The following is a 24,178-nucleotide window of genomic DNA, read 5'->3' as shown; positions in this document are numbered from 1 at the left end:
TAAATTCTTGAGCTTGCAACTCTGCAAGTGCAGAATACTTCATTCCAGTCTGACAAAATGCTTGTTATGTGCTTGAAGTCAGGCATTCACCTCCTCAGTGAGTATAAGGTGCTTAACATTAATCATGTGCTCAAGTACACGTGACCTGAATTTGTGGCATAGTTTTCAAAAAGCCATCAACGTGTACTTGTTTCCACTGACTTGTCCTGACTCCCAAGTCCAATTTCAAGCACCTCTAAAATCTCAATCGAAGAATATTTTGCAGTGCACTAGCCTTAAAAAAAGAAGCCCACCACAAAAGAGCAAGCTCTCTCTAGCTATAGCAGTATTAAGCCAATCTGCATTGCCCAAAGAAAAAGCTGTTACAGATTATCAAATGAGTAGCGGATTTAATGGTTCACAGTCTACTCTGATTCAACCTAACATGGAGTTCAGAAATGCCACCTGCTGACAGAAGCCAAAGAGATTCTGATATAAATAGCAGTTCTGCTGCAAATTCAGATTAATTTGGCTACGTATTAATAGCACATCCATAAACAAAAAAAGTTTGAGCACCTAACTCCTTCTCCTCTCAGTCCTCAATTCATTTGCTGGGGGGGGGGGGGAGGGGCACCCCTGTTATTTTACATTTCTACTGTCCACTTTAAACTTACGAAGTAGCTTAGCTGAGCAAATCTCTTTTTCTTGCTGGATTCTGTTTAACGTGCTGTTATAGCACACTGCATAACAGCTGTCTGTGCCATATGATTACTTCACTGTTGAAAGCATAACATATGGAAACTGTACTGAAATGTTAGCTGCTTTGATACCTATGAAGAGGAATGAGCTTTTGCATTACAACAAGACAACACATTTTTTAAACAACTTAAAGTAACAAAAATTAAACACACATTTAGAATCTAAACCATATTAGTTTCCAGCATGCCTGTTACTCTATTTCAATGCCCAATTCCAATGGCTGGTTACTATTGTGGTTTTGATTGCTATCACTAGCAAACAATGGGTGGTTTTCTTTCAACTTTTGCATTCTTGGAAAAGAAAAGGGAATAGATTCAAGAGGAGGCCCTTGGGATTCCTTCTTGAGTTACCCATGAAGGCAAATGCTATACAGCAGAATTATAGGAATGATATCTCACGTCATTGAGATAACATTAGTTGAGATAACAAGGTTTATTGGGAAAACTCATAAACTGCCACACAGTGCTTTGCTTCCCAAAATCAAAGCTCCCACAACAGACAAGTCCTTAATGGACGAGAAGCAAGGTGGATCCTTACAGATTCATTTCTGAGTCCCAACTGCCTTTGGCAGGAGGAGAAAGGAGATCTTTAGTTGTAATATGCAGACTTTCCTCCCCTGTAAATTAGTCACCCATAGAGGGAACAATGAAGCTCTAAATTACTTCATCAGTAGCAAGAACACTCGTTAACACAAGAAGGAAGCTGTAAGTTTTTGGTCACTGTTTTGCCAGTAGTTGCATCTGAATCCTGAACAAAATCCAGCTGAATAAGAGAAAAGATTAATAGTCTCAGTTGTAAGAATCTATTAATTTTATTGAATAAAAGTTTATATATACTCTATTTTAATCTTAGAAGATATGATGCTTAATGATGTAAATGGGACACGATTCTCTTTAATTTAGTTTGTTAACTAAAACTACAACAAACACGAACATATTTAAAATCATTGTAGATATTTAAGAATGCAGTCATTACACCAGGCACTGAAAATACACACTAGGTGAAGACTGATTTTTTTTTTTTGATTGAAAATACATTGAATTTCACTTTCTGTCTTTAAATCACATATTATATAAAGTCATGGTTCACCACTAGCATGATTTATTAGAAAAAAATTGGCCCATTTCACATGGTATATTTTAACCAGCTGAAACAATGCAGCTTTAAGATAGTATACTGACACAGCTACAAAGCAGTCTTGATTTCGGTTTAAGAATATGGTCTATATATCTAAAAAACTACTCAGTTACTATAGATCTACTAAATCATAATTCAAATAGTATCCTCAGATGGTAAATGTAATGGTTTCTACATCAACAGTACTAATTTGAAAGCCTCAGTCATAGTTTTTTTTAAAGTCTTAAAACATTGCTGTACTGAATTTTTAGGCGTATTTGATTACAATATCACCGTTTAGATATTAGATTCCTTTAATATTAAGGCCAATCCTACAAAGTATTTTTTACTTCAAATTAAAATTATTACTTTAATGTTTTGCTAGAAAGAAAAAAAAAAGAGATTGAAAAGTTAGGTATTTTCTGTGGGTAGAAAATGGGGTCACTTTTGTAAATATTGAGATAGGGCTAGTGGAAATTTCAAAGAAGTTTGCCATATTAAGGAAAGGTAAAATCTTTCAAATGCAGTCAATCAAAAATGACTGCACAAATATGACTCCTCAGAAAGGCATTTATCCTAATTAATAAGATAAACCAATAGTTAGTCACCTACTTAAATGACAGCTGCAAATCAAAATGGGACTTGCCAATTCTCTCATGGGGTCAGCTATGACCACCCATGAAAACTTCACTCTTTCATCTCCTTTACAAGTGGAAGGACTGACAGATGGCTGCAGCTATTCCAGCCAACCATAGCATCCTCATTGCTCGCTGCCAGGACTGGCTGCCATCTGCTGCCCAACACGATCAGGCAGTAAGTAGGTTTATAAACCTATTAAAACAGCATAAATGTTATAACTTGTAATCTATTAAAATCAAAATAAACAGGAAAGGAGGTCTGAGAGCCAGTTTCTTTAGAGCAAAATGTAATGCTAATTATGAGGTTTTCAAATATTCCAGCTTTCTTTTAGGGGTGGGCAAGACTTAGGGCTGAACCATTAAAAAGCCAGTTGGTAATATTAAACTCTTGCTTTAGGATTTATAAGAAGGCCAAAAATTCACTCCAGGCTGAAATTTACTGTCCCAGGCCTGGAATCATTTAAAAAAAAAAGAAAAAAAAAAAAAGTTGTCATAAATATGAAAGAAAAAACAAACAAACACAAAACAGTGGTTTCAGATGATTTTTGACACTCCTTCAATGCAAAAGTGGCTTTATTTTTTTTAATTTTTTTCCTGAAGTCTGAGACTCATTACTATGAATTACTTTTGTAACTAAAATTGGCACCAGGTTATTTTAATAATGAATTACTACTAAGTTACTATCACTGAATCTTTTTTAAAGCTTTTCAGTATGAAGAGATAGCATAGTTTTCAAAGGAATGTCAATGCTCTGATTTACACTCAAAAGCCAGGAAGTTAGGGGTGGAAATTTCATCTGTGAGCCACACAGATATATGAAAACATTTAAAAAATTAACAGCGTATGTTAAAGATGCAATGTCAGCCCCATTTTTATCCATAACTAGACTTCATTAGTTTTGTGGGTTTAAAGTTGACATTTAAAAATAAAGGCAACATAAGTTTTTGTGACTTAATTGAGCGCTCCTTACATAAAGAGATATTTCAATGTTTGCAGACTGTTAACGTCTTTCCAAAATAAGCTATGTGCTGGTGCTACTTAGCTATATTTCCCTATCACCCTGAGGAGTCTGTACTGTCGATGGAAGCCATTTCTTTTGCTAAATCCTGCCTGCGAACTCTAACAAGAGCATTTAAGCCTACTAAACAAAGTCTCCCAGGAGACACTATTGTTAAAACAAAAACTGGAACAAATTTTTAAAGTGAACTTTCTGCAATCATTAGAGGACACAGGTCGTAAGAAGAAGAGAAAACTTATTATAGGAGGGGGAACAAAAAGCCAAATGTAAGCAGAGAGCACATGCCAGTCACCCCTGAGGGAACAGAGGGGAGGTATAGAAAATTAACTGCTGCATTTCTACTTCCCACCAAAACCACAAATGGGCCATTTCAGGGGACTAACACATACAGAGTCTGCAGATAAATACATGTCTACCTCATTACCTGAGAAGAGCCTTAAAGAGCACACTTCTTTGCTGAATATTTCTGCTTCTACATGAATAATCTCATTTACTAAGAAGAAGGTGCTATACATACGCATGCAACATTTGCAGCATGTATGTGTGTCAGCTTGGAAGCTGCTCAGCTCTGTCTGCGAATTTGGCCCGTAGTCTTTTGGCACGGATTTTTACTGCAAAACTTAACAAACATTCTCTGCAGCCAAACCACCTTGAACTGTTTCTTATCAAATTTCACAAGCTAAGTGGGTTCGAGCCTGGGTTCTGGTCAATACATGGATGAGAGATCATTATATGAAATTACGCTTTGCTGAAAAATGACAACAGTAGCTTAACAGCATCAGGAAATAGCAGGACTTAGCTGTAAGGATGTGCACAGAGGTGACTGGGATTCAGGCAGCTGCTGGCTTCACCCAAGATAAGACTACCACACCTAGCAAAGCCAAGACAAGCAGCATACTTAAAGGGAGGACACTACATGGAAAATGGGACCCAAAAGATTAGTGAGGTGCCTGCTTTCTACCTCGAACAAGAACAGCAAAAAGCCATAAAGGACAGACACTCTCTGCTGAGGGACATGCATATTTGTATGCCATCTCACCAGCCTGTAAGGTGTGCTTTCTCTCTGGCATCTAAAGTGGCACCATCTTGGAGTTATACCTTGTGCAGCAACAATAATGCCAGGCACACTGCTGAGTTTGGCACCCTAACAAATATCAAACAACTGAGATGGGAGATAATAAAAGAGAAACTGCCATTCTGAATGTTTCATTAATAAATTGGGTCAAAGCAATCCCATTTTATTTTTGACAAAATATAGGTCTAAAGGAGGATGAGGACAATGATTATATTTGGATTATAACAAATACTTAACGTCAACCCAGATGATGCCCTTTCAGGCAACCTAAGGAAAAACAGCCTCTTTATTTTCTGAAGCTACCACAACATACATGTTTACCTGTATTCAAAGACGAGTTAACAAAAGTTTGCTCGGAGTACAAATCAAACAGGATCGCACAGAAGGAATACAGCAATATTCTTCATTCTCACTGGATGCAGTGGAGGGTATGCCTGTAGCGCTTGAAAGTTGTGTAGGCACTGTGAGGCTGAAATGCAGGACGATTTACATGCTCTAAATTGTTTCCCTGAAACAGATCTTGCCTAACTATCCTTGTTTTTATCACCTTGCTAGTAGACTGCCATATATACTTGCACTTGAAGGAAAAAAATTTGCATCAGCCAATAACAGACATGTGAGCTGCCTATCTAAAATCAGCCTGCTGGTCTTCCTGGGCTCCCTCTGCAGGCACTGCACCAATAGAAAGAGAAAGTCAGCCGCTGCAGGACTTGGAGCACCTCATCTATGTAAGTTATAACCACCAGGGAGAACAAAATCCTACACCAAGCAAACACTGTGAAAAATTCTGTAGTTATCAGAAAAATCTCAATGCTTATTTTAGGTCCAGAAAAACTTTTAAGATGACAAAAATGGAAATTCTAGGGTGAGGCTGCTGAAATGCAACTCAGTTGATAGTTAATTAAAAAAAAAAATTTTCAAGAAAGAATATACGTTTTTTGCTACCAGGCTATTACAAACCCTAACCTTGGAACAGGGCTCCAACAAACTTGGAGCAGGGGAACTTGGAACAGAGGGTGCAGAAAGTGGAAGCTGGTATTATTTATAACCTGGCAGCCAGGACTCCCACAAACTCAGTTAGCCAAAGCAAGCTGATTCTCCTAGCTACAGGTAAAACAACATTCTGAGTAACTTAAAAAGTTTGAAAAATATATAAATAATAAAAATAAAAGTATTTCAGTAGACAGATACTGGCTTTCTTCCTTCAGTATTTGATGGAACATGTTTCAAAGAGTACATCACTAACCAATGTTCCTGACAGATGTGCGAAGTTATACTACCTGACCACATCATGAATTAGCCTTCCCAGGAGGAGCTGTACAAAAAGTAAAACAAAAGAAAGCAGAAACTCCTTGACATCTGTAGGATACCAAGGAAATGAATCAGTTTGTTTCAAATAGGAGATAATTAAGAAAATCTTACTTCTAAAATTTTCTGTATTACATTAGGACTTTATCATTTAGCTGTTCTCACATGCTTCCCTTTTTGATATCCAGGAACACACCGAACAACCAATTCATTTCAGAACTTCCAGACAGAGTGTCGCAAGGACCGCTATAACTTTTCCATTTAATCATTAATACTAAAGTTATAGGATCATAGAATCATAGAATGGTTTGGGTTGGAAGGGATCTTAAAGATCATCCAGTTCCAAGCCCCCAGCCATAGGCAGGGACACCTTTCACTAGACCAGGTTGCTCAAAGCCCCGTCCAACCTGGCCTTGAACACTTCCAGGGATGGGGCATCCACAACTTCTCTGGGCAACCTGTTCCAGTGCCTCATCACCCTCATAGTTAAGAATTTCTTCCTTATTTTAAAACATTAAATAGCTTATATAAAACACATGGCATAGCTGTTTATCAAAGCAGGGATGCTCATGTGATTTCCTGTTAAGAAGAATATGTTGAGCCTATTTATTACAGAACAGAATAGATGTATTATATGCATTCAGCTTTTTAGAAGGAAATATTGGTATTTAATCTGAAGTGTATCAGAATTATCTGACAAGATCTCTACCTAATGTAAACCAGACTGACTTGGGCCAAGAGATGTGGTTCAGCACAGCAAGCAATTTTCAGTTTCTCTGATCAGTGCAAAAAAATTCCCAGGAATTTTATACCTGGGAAAACCACAGGAATACTTGTTTTTGAAGAAAACACAGATCACTTTTTTCGTACATTACTTTTTTTGAACATAGTTTCCTAATGAAAGTCATGACTACGTGATGACAGCAGCTGAACATTCATCCCTGTCCACTCATTTATCTATTAATTCAACACCCCTCAAAAAAAAAAAAAAAAAAAAGAGGAAGGGCGGGGGGGGAAGATCCCAACCACTTTTACTTGTATCTTAAACTGGCACTGTACCATGTGCAGGGCTCTCCTACTGACACATCAGAGGTCTTTTGCCATACATTTGCCAAATACATTTGGTATTTCTGGTAAGGTTAGTTTCTTCATGTAATAATTTCAGCTGCGATTTTTAAAGTTACTGTCCTTCTCTGCTTTATCAAAGAGTTTGGAAACAAATGTCCAAACACACTTTAAAGATTGCAAACCAAATGCAAATAAAAGAGCCCAAAGCTTTTCTGTTTTATTTTTAGGGGTTCTTCTTCCCAATGCCTCAGCACGTCTATTGTTCTCCAAATGCCATGTAGCAAAATTGCTAGTTTATTTGGGATAAAACAAACAGTAGGTGCTTACCTGTAGGAGTACTACTGCGAAATGAAGAGGAGGGAGTGATTGGAGGGGTGACTGGAGGAGTAAGGCTTCCACTGCTGTGGCGAGGTGGAGTAGATACATTCCCACGGGACACTGTGCTTGACAAAGTCAAAGAGAGTTTCGGCTGAATCTTTTTCTTCAAAGACTCCTGCTCACGTCGAGCTGCATCAGTCATAAATCTAGAACAAGGACAATCATGAGGATGAGAGGCTTGAAACACTGTCTGCAAGCAAGCTTTAGGTAAAGATTAAGTATTTTTCACCCTCAGTGACCAAATGGAGCTTCAAACTCAGCCATGACAAGTTCCTCCGCAACACACAGATTTCAAGAACACAAACTTCTCCATCAACAGCTTTATTCCAGTGCTCAAGATTTGGGCCATTTGCTTCTGATTACGATAGAACTTATATTAGGCATTTGCATCATGTGCAAACAACACAAGTTTTTTTAAACTCCAAGCAGAGATCAGCATTGCATACAATATTATAACTGTACTCAATCCTTTACAATAACTACACTCAATCCTTCTGTGAAAAAGTAGCTGAGTAGCTGTAACAGAGAAAAATGTTAGGGGCAAATGTATCGAATCTGAAGGTCAAAAGCATAGTATGAATTAGATTGTGTAGATATATAATTTCCAACTTAGGATAATCACATCCTTTTTCTAAAGGTTTTAGGCAATGTTGCCTGACGGAAAAGATGTCCAATTACATTGCTATTCCTCAAAGCAGAGTTCCCAACTTTTGAAAACCAAACGAGGTCTCTCTGTAGAGCTTTGGTACATGTTGCTGAAGGCCTAATGCAACTCAAGGTTCATCTCTGTGGGATGCTGACAGGGAATTCCACCACCACGACGCAAGGTGTGCACCAGTAGTGCAGTAATTCCAGTGCGACTTTTTGCGTGGGATCTCTCACCTAGAATAAAAATAGCTTTTTTCACTTTTACTCTGATTCCTTCCAAAAAAGAACCACTGAAGTGAAAAAGACCACTTTTATTCGAAGTGCCTACACAGAGTTACAACGGAACACCTGATACTGCATTATGCTGACATTCAAAGCATCACTGCTGGCACCTGTATTAACCCTCACTTGAAAGGACTGGGGTTCCCCCACAATAGGATCTCGGCAACTCAGACTTCATGCACTCAGCATTCAAGCAATCTTTTAATCCTTTGTTTTCCCCCTCCACTGCATAAGGAGCCATCTTGAAGGATTCCTAAGAAGACAGGCTAAAGTAAATCACCTTGTCCATACAATCCTCTGTCCTTCATACTAAAGTACAAACCATGTCAGTGAATAAAACAATACGCACTAGCATGTGATACAGAGTAAGAACTAAGTTACACTCAGACATTTGTCTGACCAGGTTAGACAGAGTAAACCAACTAGCCAAGACACAAGCTTTACATAATGAGCTCTTGCAACCGTGGTAAACCATGAAGGGCGCATTCAGAGAGGTGAGAACACGGTGCAGCCGGAATGTTGCAGTCACCTCGGAGCCAGCTGTCACCCAGAAACTCACATTTGCAATCCAGTAAGGAAACAGAATGACAAAAATTACCAGCAATTATTTGTATTGGACTAAGCGAGGGTGACCTGGCTTTCTTTCAATAGTCACACTCTCCTCAGAGGAGCCTAGGAAAGAGAATGAGGCAGACTCAGGGATAGAAGCAGCCACAGAGAACAAGTCTGTGGAGGAAATAATGGAGATGCTGAGTTGTTGTATTGGGTGTAGGTGGCAAGGTTTTGGTAGCAGAGAGGGCTGCAGGGCGAGAAGTCAGGGTCTGCCTTGTGCCAGCCACTGCTGGTTTCAGCCAGCTCTGCAATGGACCCACCACATGACACAGCTGAGCCCATCAGCAAAGCTGGTAGCACCTCAGTGAAAACATATTTAAGGAGGGGTAGAAAATGCCGGAGGGAGAGAGGAGGGAAAGAGGAGGAGGGAACAGAGGGAGTGAGAGCAAAACAAGGTCAGAGGAGTAGGAGGTGCTGCATGGTGGAGAGCAGGTACACCCCTGGAGGCACTGCAGCCTGTGGGTGACCCACATCAGAGCACAGGACAAGAGTGACAAACAAAGTGTGGCAGAGAGAAACCGCCACGACCTGACCACAGCCCCTGCACCACTTGTTACCTCACCGAAGGGACCAAGTGTGGCATGCAGCGGTAGCAGGGGAGGAGAGATGTCTGGAGTGAAGTAAGCCTGGGAGTGAAGGTGAGCTTGGGAAAGGGGGAGGACAGGTGGCTTTTTTCCCCCTAAGTGTTTTAGGGGTTTTCTTTTGTTTCTCAATAACCAATACCTGAATCAGGAATTAAATATTTATGCTAGCTGGCAATAAATTAAGTTAAATTCCCGAGCTTGAGTCTGTTTTGCCCATGATAGTACTTGGTAAGTGATTCCCTTTATTTCAGTCCATGAGCTTTCTTGCTGCTGCTCCTCCTATTTTCTCCCCCATCCCACTGGGGTCTGGGGTGTGGGGGTGAGTGAGCAAGGGGTTATGTGGGTACTTGGCTGCTAGCCGGGGCCATACATCACTCTACCAAATTTCTTGTCATGTGACAACTGTATTTGCTATGTGACCAAACTGCCTGTTGTGTCACTTGACGTTCCTTATCATATGAGAAGACATGGAAGCAACCCCTAACGTATGTCCAGAATCCAACAGACGACTGGGAGATCCACCTTTAGCTCCTGAGGAAGAGCAGCAGACCCTGAGGAGAGGGAGGCAGAGGGAATACTGCCACACTGGTCATCTGGTTCACAGTTTCTATACTGCCACTGTATGAAGGATCAGGGCAGAGGCCACCTAGACAAACTGATTCTGCAGACCACAACAATTGCACTGAACATGACCATCAGGTCACGTTGGGTCTCACAGCAATACATAGTATCTGCCACAGCATCTGCAACATGGTGCTGTAGGACAGTCCAGTTTCTTCTCTGGGCCTCAGCCAACAGTTTAAATTAATATGAATCACTATATTCGTTTAGGCTCCATAGAAACCATAGCAGTCACAAGCATTTTGTGACTGCTTGCAACACATGGGCTATTTGGGTTGAAGCTGGGTAGATTCTACTGGCAGTGAGTCCCAGACCTGACTGCACTTATGGAGAGACCTCTGAGAAAAAACAGCTCTTGTGGAACAGTAAGGGGTGCATAGGGAAAGGCAAGGGAGAAAGAAAAAAATGGGGTTTTAAGCATCTCTGCAAAATACGAAAGAAAAATTTGGCCTAGATATCAAAAAAACAGCTCTTTTTCAAAAAAGATTTGTGTCCTTTAACACAGCCTCAAAACACTGTGGCAAAAAATTTTAAGTACCATTAGAGCAATAGAGATATATCCTGTCCATCCATACCATGAAGGCATTAATAAGTGGATCTTTGCCATGATACGTAACATCAACACACAATCCGCAGACATTAATAACCAGGTATATGACATGACAGCTTATCTTCTTTGAACAGAGACAATACATCATGTCAAACCCAGATATGGCATTTTTATGAAGTTAATATTTAAAAAGCAGATCTCGATAGTAACAGTTCAGTTTTAAATTTCTCTTCTCTAAACAAGGGTGCAGATATTATTGACAAAACTGTCCCCAAATAGAAGTCTAAATTTCATTCACGAAAAAAAGAAGTAAAGGGATCTTAATAAAACGGTCATTCAGTACACATTTGCTTTCCTCTAACTAGGAAACATCTAATTCACTATTTTTGGAATTTGTACTATGATTTATGCTTGCTTCTGGATGGGAAGCCTTATTCCTTAAGAAAATGTTATGGCAACATTATAAATCCTTGAAAACTTGGAAGATAACCTCAAGTGTGAGATATTAAAAGCAGCAGCATGAACGCTGCTATTTAATAAACTCAGCCACAAATAACAATGTTAAAATAATATTGAGGTATAACCAGTCTGGTTGAAGTCCATAAAAATCAGGAAAATTTGAAGTTATAGCTGAAACTTCTCCGTCCTGTTAACTCGCTCCCATTTGGGCTAAGCATGTTGGGTATATTCCAAAACATCATTTGTTGTCTACACTGTGAACCTGAGAGAAATGGAAGCCAGAGTCTGTTGAGAAGTTCAGTTCCTGATATCTCAAGTATACAATTAACCTTTTCACATCCAAATAGTCCCATACATGTTTGCTGAAGCACTGGCAGTGCTATGGTTTTGAAAACGAAACTTTTCTAAATGGATTAAAATAAAACATTTTTCAATATTTTAACTGAAACACAGCATTATACTGTGGTGTTCTTCAACGCTTACAATACAAGCGTTTTAATGATGGGTATAGAAAGAAATTTCCAACTAAGGCTTTAATTTTCATGTTGAAAGTAATTATGGTTGTAACATCAAGTGCTCAGACATGAAACATACTGGAATTAAGGTTGAATACTGGTCTCTGAATTACACAATTGCATGCAATTTTCCCTGCCCCATTTAAATGCACAAGATGTGTGGGAAACAGAAAATGAACTGTAACTAACAAAGGCTGCTGTAAGACCACGTAGGTTAAATCCCATCTCCTTGCTTAATAGTCTCTCTCACCATCTTCAGATCCATCTCCTTGCTGAGCAAATCTACCTCTGCTATTTTCAACTCTTACTCTTAACTCCATAACCCTGCCCCTCTAGTTCCACCACTACGCAGATTTTAGTCATCTTCCCTGTTGTATAGGACGGTGTTTACACCTCATAAGCCTCTCTTACCAAATCCAATATACCACGTAGGCGCAGTGGAACAAGGAGAATCATTCAGTTCCCGGCCATTCATTGACCCTGTTTTGACAAGCATGGGGTTTGCATACTTTCTTGCAGATGCTTCCTAACGTCAGCGAGGAACCCACTCCTTAGAAAGAAATCTCTTCTAGCCCCATTTTTTCTTTCCTCGCCCTTTCACCTTCCTAATAATTCAACTCCCTGCTCTAAAACACGTAGGTGCAATGATTTTTGAATCAAGTGCTTGCAGCAACTTTAATAAACATGAGCAAAATATAGTATTTCCCCCTCCTCTCATTCCCTGGAATGGTTCAAGTATTTTTATTGAAACTTTCCCAAGAAATTCAGCCTGAAGGAGACACCCAGCATGGAAAATTTCAGCCCAAACAGCTGAATGTTGGCAACATAATAAGCAACTGAAACAGTCTTATAATGGAAAGTGTTACACAACCTTCCATATAGGTGGCAATATAATACAAACAGCGTTAGCTGTTGTTACCAATGTAAAATGTCACAAAAAAAGCAGAGGCGTTGTTCAAATTAAAAAAAGCCTTTTCAAATCAAACCTTTGCAATGTTTATAAGTCCTGTTGCCCCCAAAAGCTTTGGAATCAAGAATGAACAGCAGCAGAACACACTCCCCCAGAAATTCCCTTGAGCTATTAGCTTGTACTGACTGCTTCAGGATCATGCCCCAGTGTGACTCACGTGATGATGTCAGAGTTAGTTTATCATAAAACTCTTACTACACACAATTCTAAGACAGTTTAAGAGCTCCAGACTCATACACCCAGACTGAGAGTAAGGGTAGTTACAAGCGTGAGTTGCAAATAAACTCAAAATTTTTCCTTGAGATCTCATTTGAAAAGGAAAAAACCAAACAGGTTGCCCTTCAGAATATATCTTCTTAATAATGGTCATAAGGGTATGAGGCGCCTTTTCCTCCACTTCGTCGCTGTTACAGCTTGCTGATGCAGGAAGTTAGCCCTTCTTGAACCAGATTTGTTTCTATGTCCACAGACATTTAAGAGACAGTGAAAAAGATGCATCACAGCTACCTTGTGGGATCTGAATATTAACTTGCTACATTTGGTTTCTTCATGATCTAGTCTCCAGAACATATACAAACAGAGGAGATCATGCAATTACAAGTCTATCGTTCTTCAGTTATTGCATACGCACACTAGAGAAGGGAGGGGGATTATTCTGAGCTTGCAAAACAAGCAGATTACACTGCGGAGATGCTCAAGCCCAGGACTGCTCCACAATACTGTCCAGTTGCACACCAGCTTAAAAAAAATGACAGCACTACCTGACAATAACATATATACCTTGTCCTGTGCCTCAGCACTGACAAGCTGCACTAAACCACAACGGGAAAAGGTAGCAGAACAGAGTTAGTTCTGACCTTTTCTCATTATCACACAGAAAATTATGGAAAAACATTGATAGTAACATTCAGCTTATATTCAAGTTTGCCTAATTCGGCTAACCTGTACTGGGAAAAGCCCATCACCTTTCCCAGAACATGAGAAATCATGCTGCTGAGCTTCCACCATTTGTATTTCAGCTGACTGCTCCTTAAGGCAACACTTGGTCAACTTCAAGATTGCTTGGAAAGGGGAGGAAAAAACCCATGACGCTACCTTTTGGTTGTATTATATTTAGATCAAAAGTGGTCAAACTTACTTGACAGATGGGGCACACACTAGCTTAACTACATACTGAAAGCCCCACATTAATTCTCCTGCTACTCTTTACGCCTATCAGAGCAAGGTGCTGGTTGTACCTGCTTTTCCCCTCAATCTTTTCCCGCTTTTTTCTCAAGATGTTTATGCAATTCTTTGTCAGTACTGTACTAAGAGAAAGAAGGAGGTGGGGATGGTAATTTTAGCTCCCAGTCTTCCTCATCACATTAGCACTGTTTAGGGAAAAAAAAAGGCTAGGATGGAAAGCACCTCTAGTTGCACAGTATTCTAAAACTTCAGGAGACCTTTGCTTTGAAGAGGGATTAGGAGGATCCACTTCTCAAGGCAGGACCCCATTTCAGCAGGGTGGGACTCTCTGGACCCTGAAATGCACTAGTGAAGCCCTTGGTCAAGAACTGTCCTCCGCACCCTTTGCTGCCTTTACAAGCAAAGACAAAGCATTAGCTAATGCTGGGAAGAGGAGACAACTGTTAAGTTGAACTATTATTGGGTTAAGGAGAAATCTGGTGAAATCTAAACGGCAGGAGCTCAGCAGTAGGCTGTCTTGTCTCCTGGGAAGGATGAAAGGCTTTTCTCAGTTCAACTTCACAAAACTGGGCCAAAGCAAAGACAATCAATGTCCCCAGTAATGCCTTGCCACACTATTTATGTGATAATGAGGCAAGAAATATATGAGCAAGTTTCATCCCATCCATTAACTCAAATTATTTGATGAATAACCTTGAGCACTTTCACATACCATTCTTTGTAGTGTGGGGGAAACAGAAGTATTCTGCAGCTCTGTACAAACCTCTCTTGCTTCACAGAAGCTATCAACCATTTTTTTCTTTAGAGATCTTCCATTACAGTTTTAGCAAAACTCTAAAAAGAAATGTCATTGTGAAAAAGCCCCATTAAGATGCGTGCATAATCACACACATGCCTCCACACTATTTAGATTACAGAGTATTTGAATAGTGCTAAAGCATATGATTTATACAAAATTCCCTTTTGCTTGTCTTTTCTTATTTCACAAAAAACATCCCAAATGGGGAAGAAACAGCACAAAATAATAATCCCCTCCCAATTATTCCCCCAAACCTATGTAACATTTCACAACTGGCCCTAATGAGATCAAACAAATCCTTAAAGGGCATTTCTAAATTTCTGGAAAGAACAGTTTCAGCCCAATATATACTGTAGAAACATCACGCATCTAAGCTGGACTTCAACATGCCCATTCATCTGAGATCAGGTCTTACAAAGGAATTCAGTGTTCATTCTCAGTACCAGTCGTACTCAGATTCATCTATTGAAAGCTTTCCCTATGTCCTAAATAAGGAATATTTATGACAAACTGATAAGTATCTTAGAGAGACAGGACAGAATCAGATTTCTTTTATTACTAGTCTTAGGAATAATTTATTGCTGGTACAATTCTTTCATTTCCATTATTCAACCTGTTTTCTCAAGATGTAAAAATATTATGACCACAAAATCAGCCATAGTATAATACACATTTTTCTGAATATGTGCATCTTCAGCAAATGTAGTAGAGATTATTAGGATGCACATGTACCTTAAAAAAAAACTTAAAAGCAGACGTCGCATTGCATTTCTGCCTCATCACTGAAAAGACTCGAAAACAACATGCTGTCATACTCATATTGCTGTCAGTAGACTCAAGGCTGCAACCTTAGGAAATCTGTCCAATATGAGCAAGAGTTCAGTGGCGTTACTTTAATTGCCTGCTCTTCACACATTCTTAAAAGATACAATAAGACACAATAAAATATCCACCAAGTAGATATTTCGTGTTTCTAGCATGGAAAATTTTTCAGAAAATTGAGTAATTTCACATTTAAACATATGTAAGTGGAGCTAATGGACGGTGATATGCCAAATAATCTATTATCACTCAAACTGAATAAAAATAAAGCAGCAATTACATAACCATCCCAAACCATATACTTGCCTACAGAAAAACATGTGTGTTTATTCACTGTTGATCAATACAAGCAGTGTTAGAAGTACTGGAAAGGAATTTAGTATCTCTCTTGATTTCGGGAATATACAGACAAAAACGTCGGTGTGAATTATATTTCATATTTAGGTTAACATAAATCCCAAACACTGGACATAAGCCCTATCTTCCCATTTCATATTTATTTAATATATTATACATTTATTATATATTTAATATATTTATTTTAATATTTTCTGTTTGGGAAAGAATTATTTTTCATCTGTGTTTTTCTTTTTTTTTCTCCTTTATTCTGTTAGTACCATGTACTTATTGTATTGTATCTACTTTTCACAGAGCACCAAAGTAATCTTTAGTTTAAAATTTAAAAAATAAAAAAATGAAATCAGTGTTGTACGCTCCCCCCACCATAAAAATAGCTGTTTGCTTAGAAATCAATGTTCTGTTTTGAATCTTCCAAAGGAGGAGTATATATTTTTTTTTTAGGTTTCTGTTTGTTTATTTGTTTTTTAAACAGCATGGTATTTTGGCCTTTTCTTTCTTGAATTTGCGTAGATCATGCAGCAAATGCAAAATCCAGGACTGCATATTATTTTATTTTTTTTTTAAACTGACAGAAAAAATGCACACTGGATAGATAACATTAGAAGAGTAATCAGGACAGATGCAGTCTTATTTCAGATATTTCATTCATAATGAAAATTCATTACTTATCCCCTAGACTGATGACGGGGACTCGAGGAGAAGCCCACATCATCTTTCTGCCGTTATTAAAATAAACAAATGACATTTCTGTGTTTAAAGGGAACAAAATTAGAGCTCACCGAAATCAACTTAAGAGAGCAACAGTAATTTCCAAAACATTAGAAACACATTGCTAGTTCTCTTCCTTTCCCCTCCCACTCCTTCCCCAGTTTTTTCCACCCTATTTTGAAGTAAATAAGTAAATTTCAGAAAGAAGCTACAACTTATCTGCAACTTCAAAATTTTGTCGTTTCCATGGAGTGAGAGGCAATAGTTAAGCAAAAGAGATACTTCAAGGAGGTAATTAGCAGGAAGGCAACCGCTGTTTGGCATGATATTGTCACTTCTGTTACAAATAAGTAAGAGTAAAAAGTTGTGATAACCCTCTCAAGCACATCTGACCAAAGTGCTCACTATGCTGTGCTCTGCCTCGACATCAACTTATTTCTTATCAAACTAATACCTCGGTTTTGCCATTGGCAAAAAAGGAGCATTCGGATGGTGTAAAATACTTGCAGACTTTCTTGCAGTGGGATAGATTTTCAAAACGCTGCAGCAAACCCTTGCATTTAGCGTAACGTAGCAGTCGTCATTTCAGTAATCATCCTCCCTGCATTTACTAACAGGCTTATTAGGACATTCATTAGCCTTGGCTTTGCTTACGGCCACTAATGAACAAACCAGTCATCGCCTGCTGCTAACAACAGATACTTTATGGATTATTGCTTAATTAATTGCTGAATATAATTTCATGAATCCTTACGTTTCAGTTCATATCCTTGTTAATATACAAGAATAAGGTAATGTCACACAGCTATAAAATGTTACAGAAATCAAAATGAGAATCTTCGCAGGCATCACTAACATGAAATACAAAGGAGTATTTGTACATTTAAAGTATTTTTTAAAAACATATAATTTTAAAAATGCACACTGACAGTTTTTAAATTTGCATCACATATACAAAACCCCCAAATTAATTTTCTTAGTATGAAGTTACTATAATGACTAAAGTCGGTCTCACATAAAAGAGTACTGATGGTATCTTTTTAGTAATACTCCAACTTAATTTATCAGTTATTCAACTTGAATATTTTAAATATTGTTATTTAGCATTTTATGACTTATTAGACTACCCTGTGCTTTCACATGAATGAAGTGCAAAATTCTTGAAGGCAGAGTAAAAATTTAACTTTTATTTTAGTGGGAGGAAAGTGCGAGGGAGTTAAATTGTATTTGCCTTTTTGTTTGTAGAAATTGTAAACTTCAATAAATTTCCACTCTCCTTGGAGAAGATGGAATTAAGCTGCTCATAGAATAAAAATAAGGGGTCTGTATCTCTTAAGTTTGACTCAAATCTCAAAATAGTTCTTATGTGGGACTAAGTAGTGTACCAGCCCTGCTCTGGCTCTCTGCACAGGCTCCAGTATTGTCAAATTGCCTAGTTCCAGTAGGACGTTTTACTTAACCTAAAATACCGTATTTTTTTCCATTACTGGTCCACCCTCTTTCCTTCTTCAAGAGCTTATTATAACTATTTATGTAAAAACAATTTCTTTCAGTCAGCCCTACATAGAAATAGATCTGTGTACGCATGACACGCACTTTTACTGTTGGACTTGGTTTGGTTTTATTGATGCCTCAAGGACTTTTAGCTTTAAGAAACAGGGAGCTGAAATGTCAGGTATTTTATTCCTGTAATGTTCCATTTATGTCTGGGTATTTTTGTGTCACTTCATACTGAGGTCTTCTGAGAATTCAGGTCAACACCCAAAGACAGATTCATCAAGCAAGAATTTAAAAATAGATATTATCACAAAGCATTGCTTATTAGCTATAAGGATGTCTAATATCAATCTGCATAAATGAGCCAATTTTCAGTATTTTACACAGTAGCAGTCAAACACATTACCGACACACTTTTCAGTCTTTCAGAAATGTATCACATACTGCCTGCAGTGGCTCCTCCAGCAGCATCGATACAGTAAGCAATCCAGAATACCCATTCAACAAAAATAAGGTAAAAAGAAACTGTGGAAATAAGCTGCATAATAAATTAATTCTTAAAACTACAGATGCTGATTTTCTTTCAAATACAAAAATCACTTACAGTGCATTCACTGTTTGATTTTATTTTTAAAAAAACACTAAATTTGTCTGCGAGAACACCGATACAGAATATGATCCTCCCATTGAGAAAGAGCATTCAGCTCAAAAGATGCTCTCCCAAGCTTAAAATGTAAGTGAAGATTTAGATGGAGAAGTATTTTTTAAAACTGATTTATAAATCTGTATTCAGAGGACTGGGTGGGGTAAAGCTTATAATGGAAAATTGCAGCAATCTTAACATTAGGAATGTGAAATGTCTGGTCTTAATAAACCAAATTTTCAGGCATCGTGAGTTGTTTGGAAGGATGATAGCAAGCTACAAACAACCCAGCCCCACTAAAATGGCAAAAAGTCCTTCAGACTCTGCTGCAATGAGTCACACATCCGTAAAATAGCCGATACGAAAGATTCCTCCTAAAAGACAAGAAAGTTCAGGTGAAGGTAGACAAGGGAAAGTGAAGAAGGAAGAAGATAACCATCATACGTGCTTTTGCTCTTTCATACAAAAGGAAGAATGAACTCTCGTTTCTGTAATTACGTGCTATTTTAAAAATGTACCTTTCTACACTTCAAGGTGATTTGCCTGGAGGAACAAATGACTGACAAAGTTAACAGTTCATTATGTAATCACTGTATTAGTAGTTTGGGGGGGGGGGGGAAGTACCTAAGAATCAAGAATAACTCCCGAGGTCCCATTATTCAGCTGTGAGGTATAAAAGCAGAATACTGATTTGCATTTTGAAATTTGGTCCCCGTTAGTCTCGGGGTGTGCTACTGTACCAGACCCAGGCACGTATGTGAGAGCAGTAAAGCCCCCAGTTTTGCTCAGTCTAACAGAAACCATTCCCTCGCTTCCTTCACCAGCTTCCACTCTCCCACCTCCAGCTCGGAGTGATCTGATGAAACCAGTGAAACCCTGCTAGGATGCGGAAGAAAAGGACTGACATCTGAATAACTAACAATGCGCTGCCTCTCAGGCAGACAGCAGGGAAGTTCCTTCAGCGCTGTTTGATCTGCTTCGCTGGCGTTATTGCAGAAAGCTGGTTTTTCATTAGGTAAGGAAAAAAAAACCCAAAGTTGCGATGCAGCCTGCTAAGTGAGATAACAAATGCACCGTAACACAATGATTGAAGAGAAAATAGATGGTGTAATACAGAAAGGCCTAAGACTTGTAAGTGGAAAAAAGTATAAATGACTATCTTAATTAATTTCCTAATGTAAAACACAGCTGTAGTAATGTTGGCAAATATCACCTGCCTGTTTTAAGTTTGTTAAATGAAATCATGCTCTTTAATTGGGTCTTAATGTACAAAAGTATGTTTTATTTACTTTTTATTACAATATCAGTATTTTAACTTTCAGTTTGCTTGTGCAAAAGCTTTATAAATTACTTGAATCACTTAAATCTGAATACTATAATCTGCAGTTACAATGTACCAGTTTGAGTTTCAACAATTAAATGCCTTTTTTGTGGACTCCCGCTGCTATGTGAACTAGCTGTAGGCTATTAAAATAATGAGTCCGGACTGAGTCATCTGATCTCAGCCTTGGTGCAAAGCCTGAGGAAAAGGATTTAGCCCACAATTCCTAGTCTGTTTACCAGACTAAGACCAGACTGCTGGAAGCATTATCCCCGCGCTCCCTTCCCCCCTCCCGCCGCCGACTGCACTTTGCCGGGGGAAACGCGGTGTCACAGAGCCCTCTGCAGGCGGCCGACGCACCGCCGCCGGCCCCCCTCACAGCCGCCGGCCCGGCCCGCCTCACCGCCCCGCCTCACAGCCGCCGGCCCGCCTCGCCTCGCCTCACCCCCCAACCGCCGGCCCGCCTCACAGCCGCCGGCCCGCCTCGCCTCACCCCTCAACCGCCGGCCCGCCTCACAGCCGCCGGCCCGCCTCGCCTCACCCCTCAACCGCCGGCCCGCCTCACAGCCCCGCCTCAAAGCCGCCGGCGGGGCTCACCCCAAAACACGTCGCCTAACTTACTCGCCCTTCCTTAAGAGTCGCCTCTTGCAGAAGGGTGCGGAAAGGGCTGTAGGCCACGTGAGGCGGGAAAGTACTTGTCACGGGAAGGCGGTAAGTCCGCGCCCACAGCATCTGCGAATTCGGGGTGCCCCAAAGATCTCACTTTTTGGAAGCGTGGATTTATGAAGCCAGGTGACACGAGGAAAGGGGACTTGGTGGCCTAGGAGATCCCCAACAGGCCCCTCGCGCCATGGCTCCTAACCACCATCAGCTTGCATGCCACAAAAATACCACAGTAGACGTGGACACTCCAAGGATGCTTTAGATAATTTGGCCTCATGCAACTCCGGACATGTGAAACTCTGTGTCAGGAACAAAACCTAAAATCTTCACCTACTTCACCTCCAGAAACATCACCAGCAGCACCCATCACAAAAGGAACAGCAAAAACGTCTGACCTCTCACATCCTCTAGAGGAATCCAAAAGCACCGGCATTCACTTTTTATTTTTAACACCACAAAATACATCTTCCTATAATGTCAGTGTATGAAATACATACACATACACGGCATGTGCACATGGTGCTGCCTAAAGCAAATCTACCTCAGCTCAAACTCCAGCTGGTATCCAGGGACTGCTGTATTCTATATTATTTTTAAGTTGGTTCGTGTGCCAAGGCATATAATTTATCTACTTCCTTGATCTTTCCACAGGTTTTGATGCTGTATGAATATGTAAAGGGAAAATAATTAAACGGAGAGCTTTCTCTAATGAATCTCCACAGCTTTTTTGGTAGATTTACCATCATAATTTCCACTTACTACTCTTCTGGAAAAGATCAGAGGTCTACCTTTTACACTTCTTTCTTTACACTCCAATTACGTTTACGTACATTATCAATCCGTACTTGCATTTCTGCCTTGTTCTCCAACAACTTTGCTACACCCAAGTGACGTGCATACTCTATGGATTATCCGTATCATTCCACCACTCCTTTTGAATCAGGGTCCTTTTGATGTCAGCCCTCTCCGTTTCACGCCTCTGCTCTGGTTTAGGTCTCCTGCCCTGATTAAGAATCCATGTCCTCAATTTAAGCAGCACTGTATTGTTGCTTGTACATGTGTTCATGTACACACACACACACGTATAGACATGCATACACTCTACTACCTGCATACGTAGGAATTAAATATATGTATGTATATTAAACATATACGTATGTTCTTTTTTCATTTTAGTAGCCAAGTGAAATCACTGCTTTTGAGGGCCAAAATAATTAAATAGTGAAGTTTAAAAAATCTGTGGCCAAGATAATACGGCTTTTGGAGAGTTCTTACTCACGCAGCACATACCTAACAGGACTCAGCACACACAACAGAATGATCAATTTGTGTGATTCCTGATGGTTCTCTAAGGTAAGCCCTGATGAAAGGACCTGTTTTGAGAAGAGGACCACAGCATTTATATAAAGAAGGGAAATGTTCTAACCCCTGTAGTTTTAGATTTTTTTTAACGTGATTTAAACTCTAGAGAAATTTGCAAATACATTCTGAGAACATCTTAAAAGCTCACAAACCAGAAAGTAAGAAAAGAGAAACTTAACTATTACTCAAATTTCGAAATACTGTAATAAATTGTGATCAGGTCTGACATGATTTTTTAATTTCTGAGGTTGTCAATAATGAGACACGATACCATGCATGCAAAACATTCCCCTGCATCCCTTTCTGCTTCTGGAAAGACTGGCAAACAGAGGAATGTGGCAGAGAAAATTTAGGAAGAGTCTCAAAATACTGCTACCACTATCTCCATTCTTCAGTCCGAGCCTAAGCCGTTATGCCATGGTATCTTGCAATGCATATTCAAATTCCTGTTTTATTTCAACTACCTGCAAAAAGCTAGTCTAATAAAATGCTTTAAATGCAAATTTCTGCTCATCCTATGTAAATCCTAAACCACACCAACAACCTCTGTGCAAACATTAGCCATGTTTAATGGCTGACCTGACCAACTACAGGCACTTGAAACCTCTGGCCCTCTCAATTAGCACAGTGGTTCCCACAAGCATATGCTTAGTGGTTCCTTGATGGTCTACAAAATTACATTAAACAGCAGTTCATTAGAAGCCAGAGAGTAAAATTTGGTGCATTATGGTCTGAGAAAAATATTGAGTGTTGACTCTGGTCTGCTGAGCTGCTACACTGGAGAACCACTGTCCTGGTCGAAAGGCACAGGGCCAGGGTTTGCTCCTGCTTCTGCCCTGAGCATCATACACGAACCTCTGCGAGGGCTGCGCATCTCACCTGAAACCCTGACCTGGGCCAAGCGGCCCCTCGGCGAGGGGCAGTCCTCTCACATCAGCAATGTCACGTAGAAAGAGAGAGAGTTAAAAGGCAGACAACAAAATTGCTTCTTCTTGCTTGCTTGTCACAAGAATTTCACAAACTTTGCCTTACATATTAACATAGTACTCTTTTTGGAGATGGGAGGACTTTTTTTTTTTTTAATCTTTCAGATATTGATTTTCAGATTTGATTTCGTTCACTGGGGCTAAAAATCTATTAAACCTCCCCACTCCTCTTCCTGCTCTGTCCACCTTCCAAGTCTGCTTTGGCATATTCCTACCACATAAACTACCTGCCAAATACCGAGAGACTGGAGGGATACATGTCCTTTTCTTTTCCCCAAAACCTATGCCAAGCACCAGAGGAGTCATTTTACAACTTACAGGCCTGGAAAACAACCTATGGATTGCTGTCAAAATAAGTCAATAACAGCTACCCCTAATGCTTTTCATTCATCGATCAAGATCTATGGTAAAAAACTTCACACTTTTAGTATAGTGCACTGACACAAAACACTTTGCCTCTTGCAAATCTTTTAGGAAGATTTTAGCAAGAGCTTTTAATCTTCAAATACATTCCCTTGATTTAATCCAAGTCTTCAAAAATGTTTTAGCTGTTTCTAATGCCAGTTCCTTAAAATGGATTTTTTTTGCATTTCTGTATTTATCAATCAAAAAAATTCTAAAGGCTGTTCTATTAATAGGATCAAGGTAGAGCTCAGATCATGGTTCAGAATGGATTTTTAAAAGCTGTTCTCTGCAGAAATTATGAAATACAATGATAATAAATATTTCACAATTTTTCTTAGAGCTGACTTCCTATAAACTCTGAAAGACGGTTCTAATCAGTCTTTCACAAGTAGAGGGGGACAAAGAAACATTTCAAAGAAGGATTTTTTTTTTTTAACACCTTAACCATTATCTTTTTCCTTTAATGTTAGTATTCTTTTTACTGTCCAAACTGATTTTATAAAACAGTTTTTCATTCATGGAAGCTGATTTTTACTTGAACTGCCACTTCTTTATAATAAACTCTCAGTATGACTAAACAATATAGAAAGAGTGCTTTCCAACAAATTTTACTCAAGAACTTACAAAGCTACTGGGATTTTCTGGATCACTCAGGTAGGCTTGCCCCTTGACGCAGACCCCTTTCTATAAAGGGAAGAATTCTGAAATTGCCTTTATAGTATTTTCCTATGTGAGTTGTATGTGAACACTCACATATAATCAACTAGAATATTTAAACTCCTCTCTACCCCCATAATAAATCACGTCTATTGGGCTGCATAATTGAGAGGAAAGAATAATGAAGTGC

At 39.2% G+C, this 24,178-nt stretch overlaps 1 protein-coding gene across 1 annotated transcript in view; it reads right to left on the bottom strand.

Moving 5' to 3' along the window:
* Positions 1-24,178, bottom strand: part of JAZF1 (JAZF zinc finger 1) — a 200,588-nt gene that overhangs the window by 24,258 nt on the left and 152,152 nt on the right. Inside the window, exon 3 of the mRNA XM_075143501.1 lies at positions 7,289-7,485. Within this exon, the coding sequence (XP_074999602.1) occupies positions 7,289-7,485 (197 nt within the window). The remainder of the gene's footprint in view (positions 1-7,288; positions 7,486-24,178) is intronic.

The sequence above is a fragment of the Calonectris borealis genome, chromosome 2 (assembly GCF_964195595.1).
Source record: "Calonectris borealis chromosome 2, bCalBor7.hap1.2, whole genome shotgun sequence".
In the NCBI taxonomy this organism is placed as follows: domain Eukaryota; kingdom Metazoa; phylum Chordata; class Aves; order Procellariiformes; family Procellariidae; genus Calonectris; species Calonectris borealis.
Note: the sequence above shows the minus strand (reverse complement) of the source record. Positions and strands in the feature narration are given on the sequence as shown.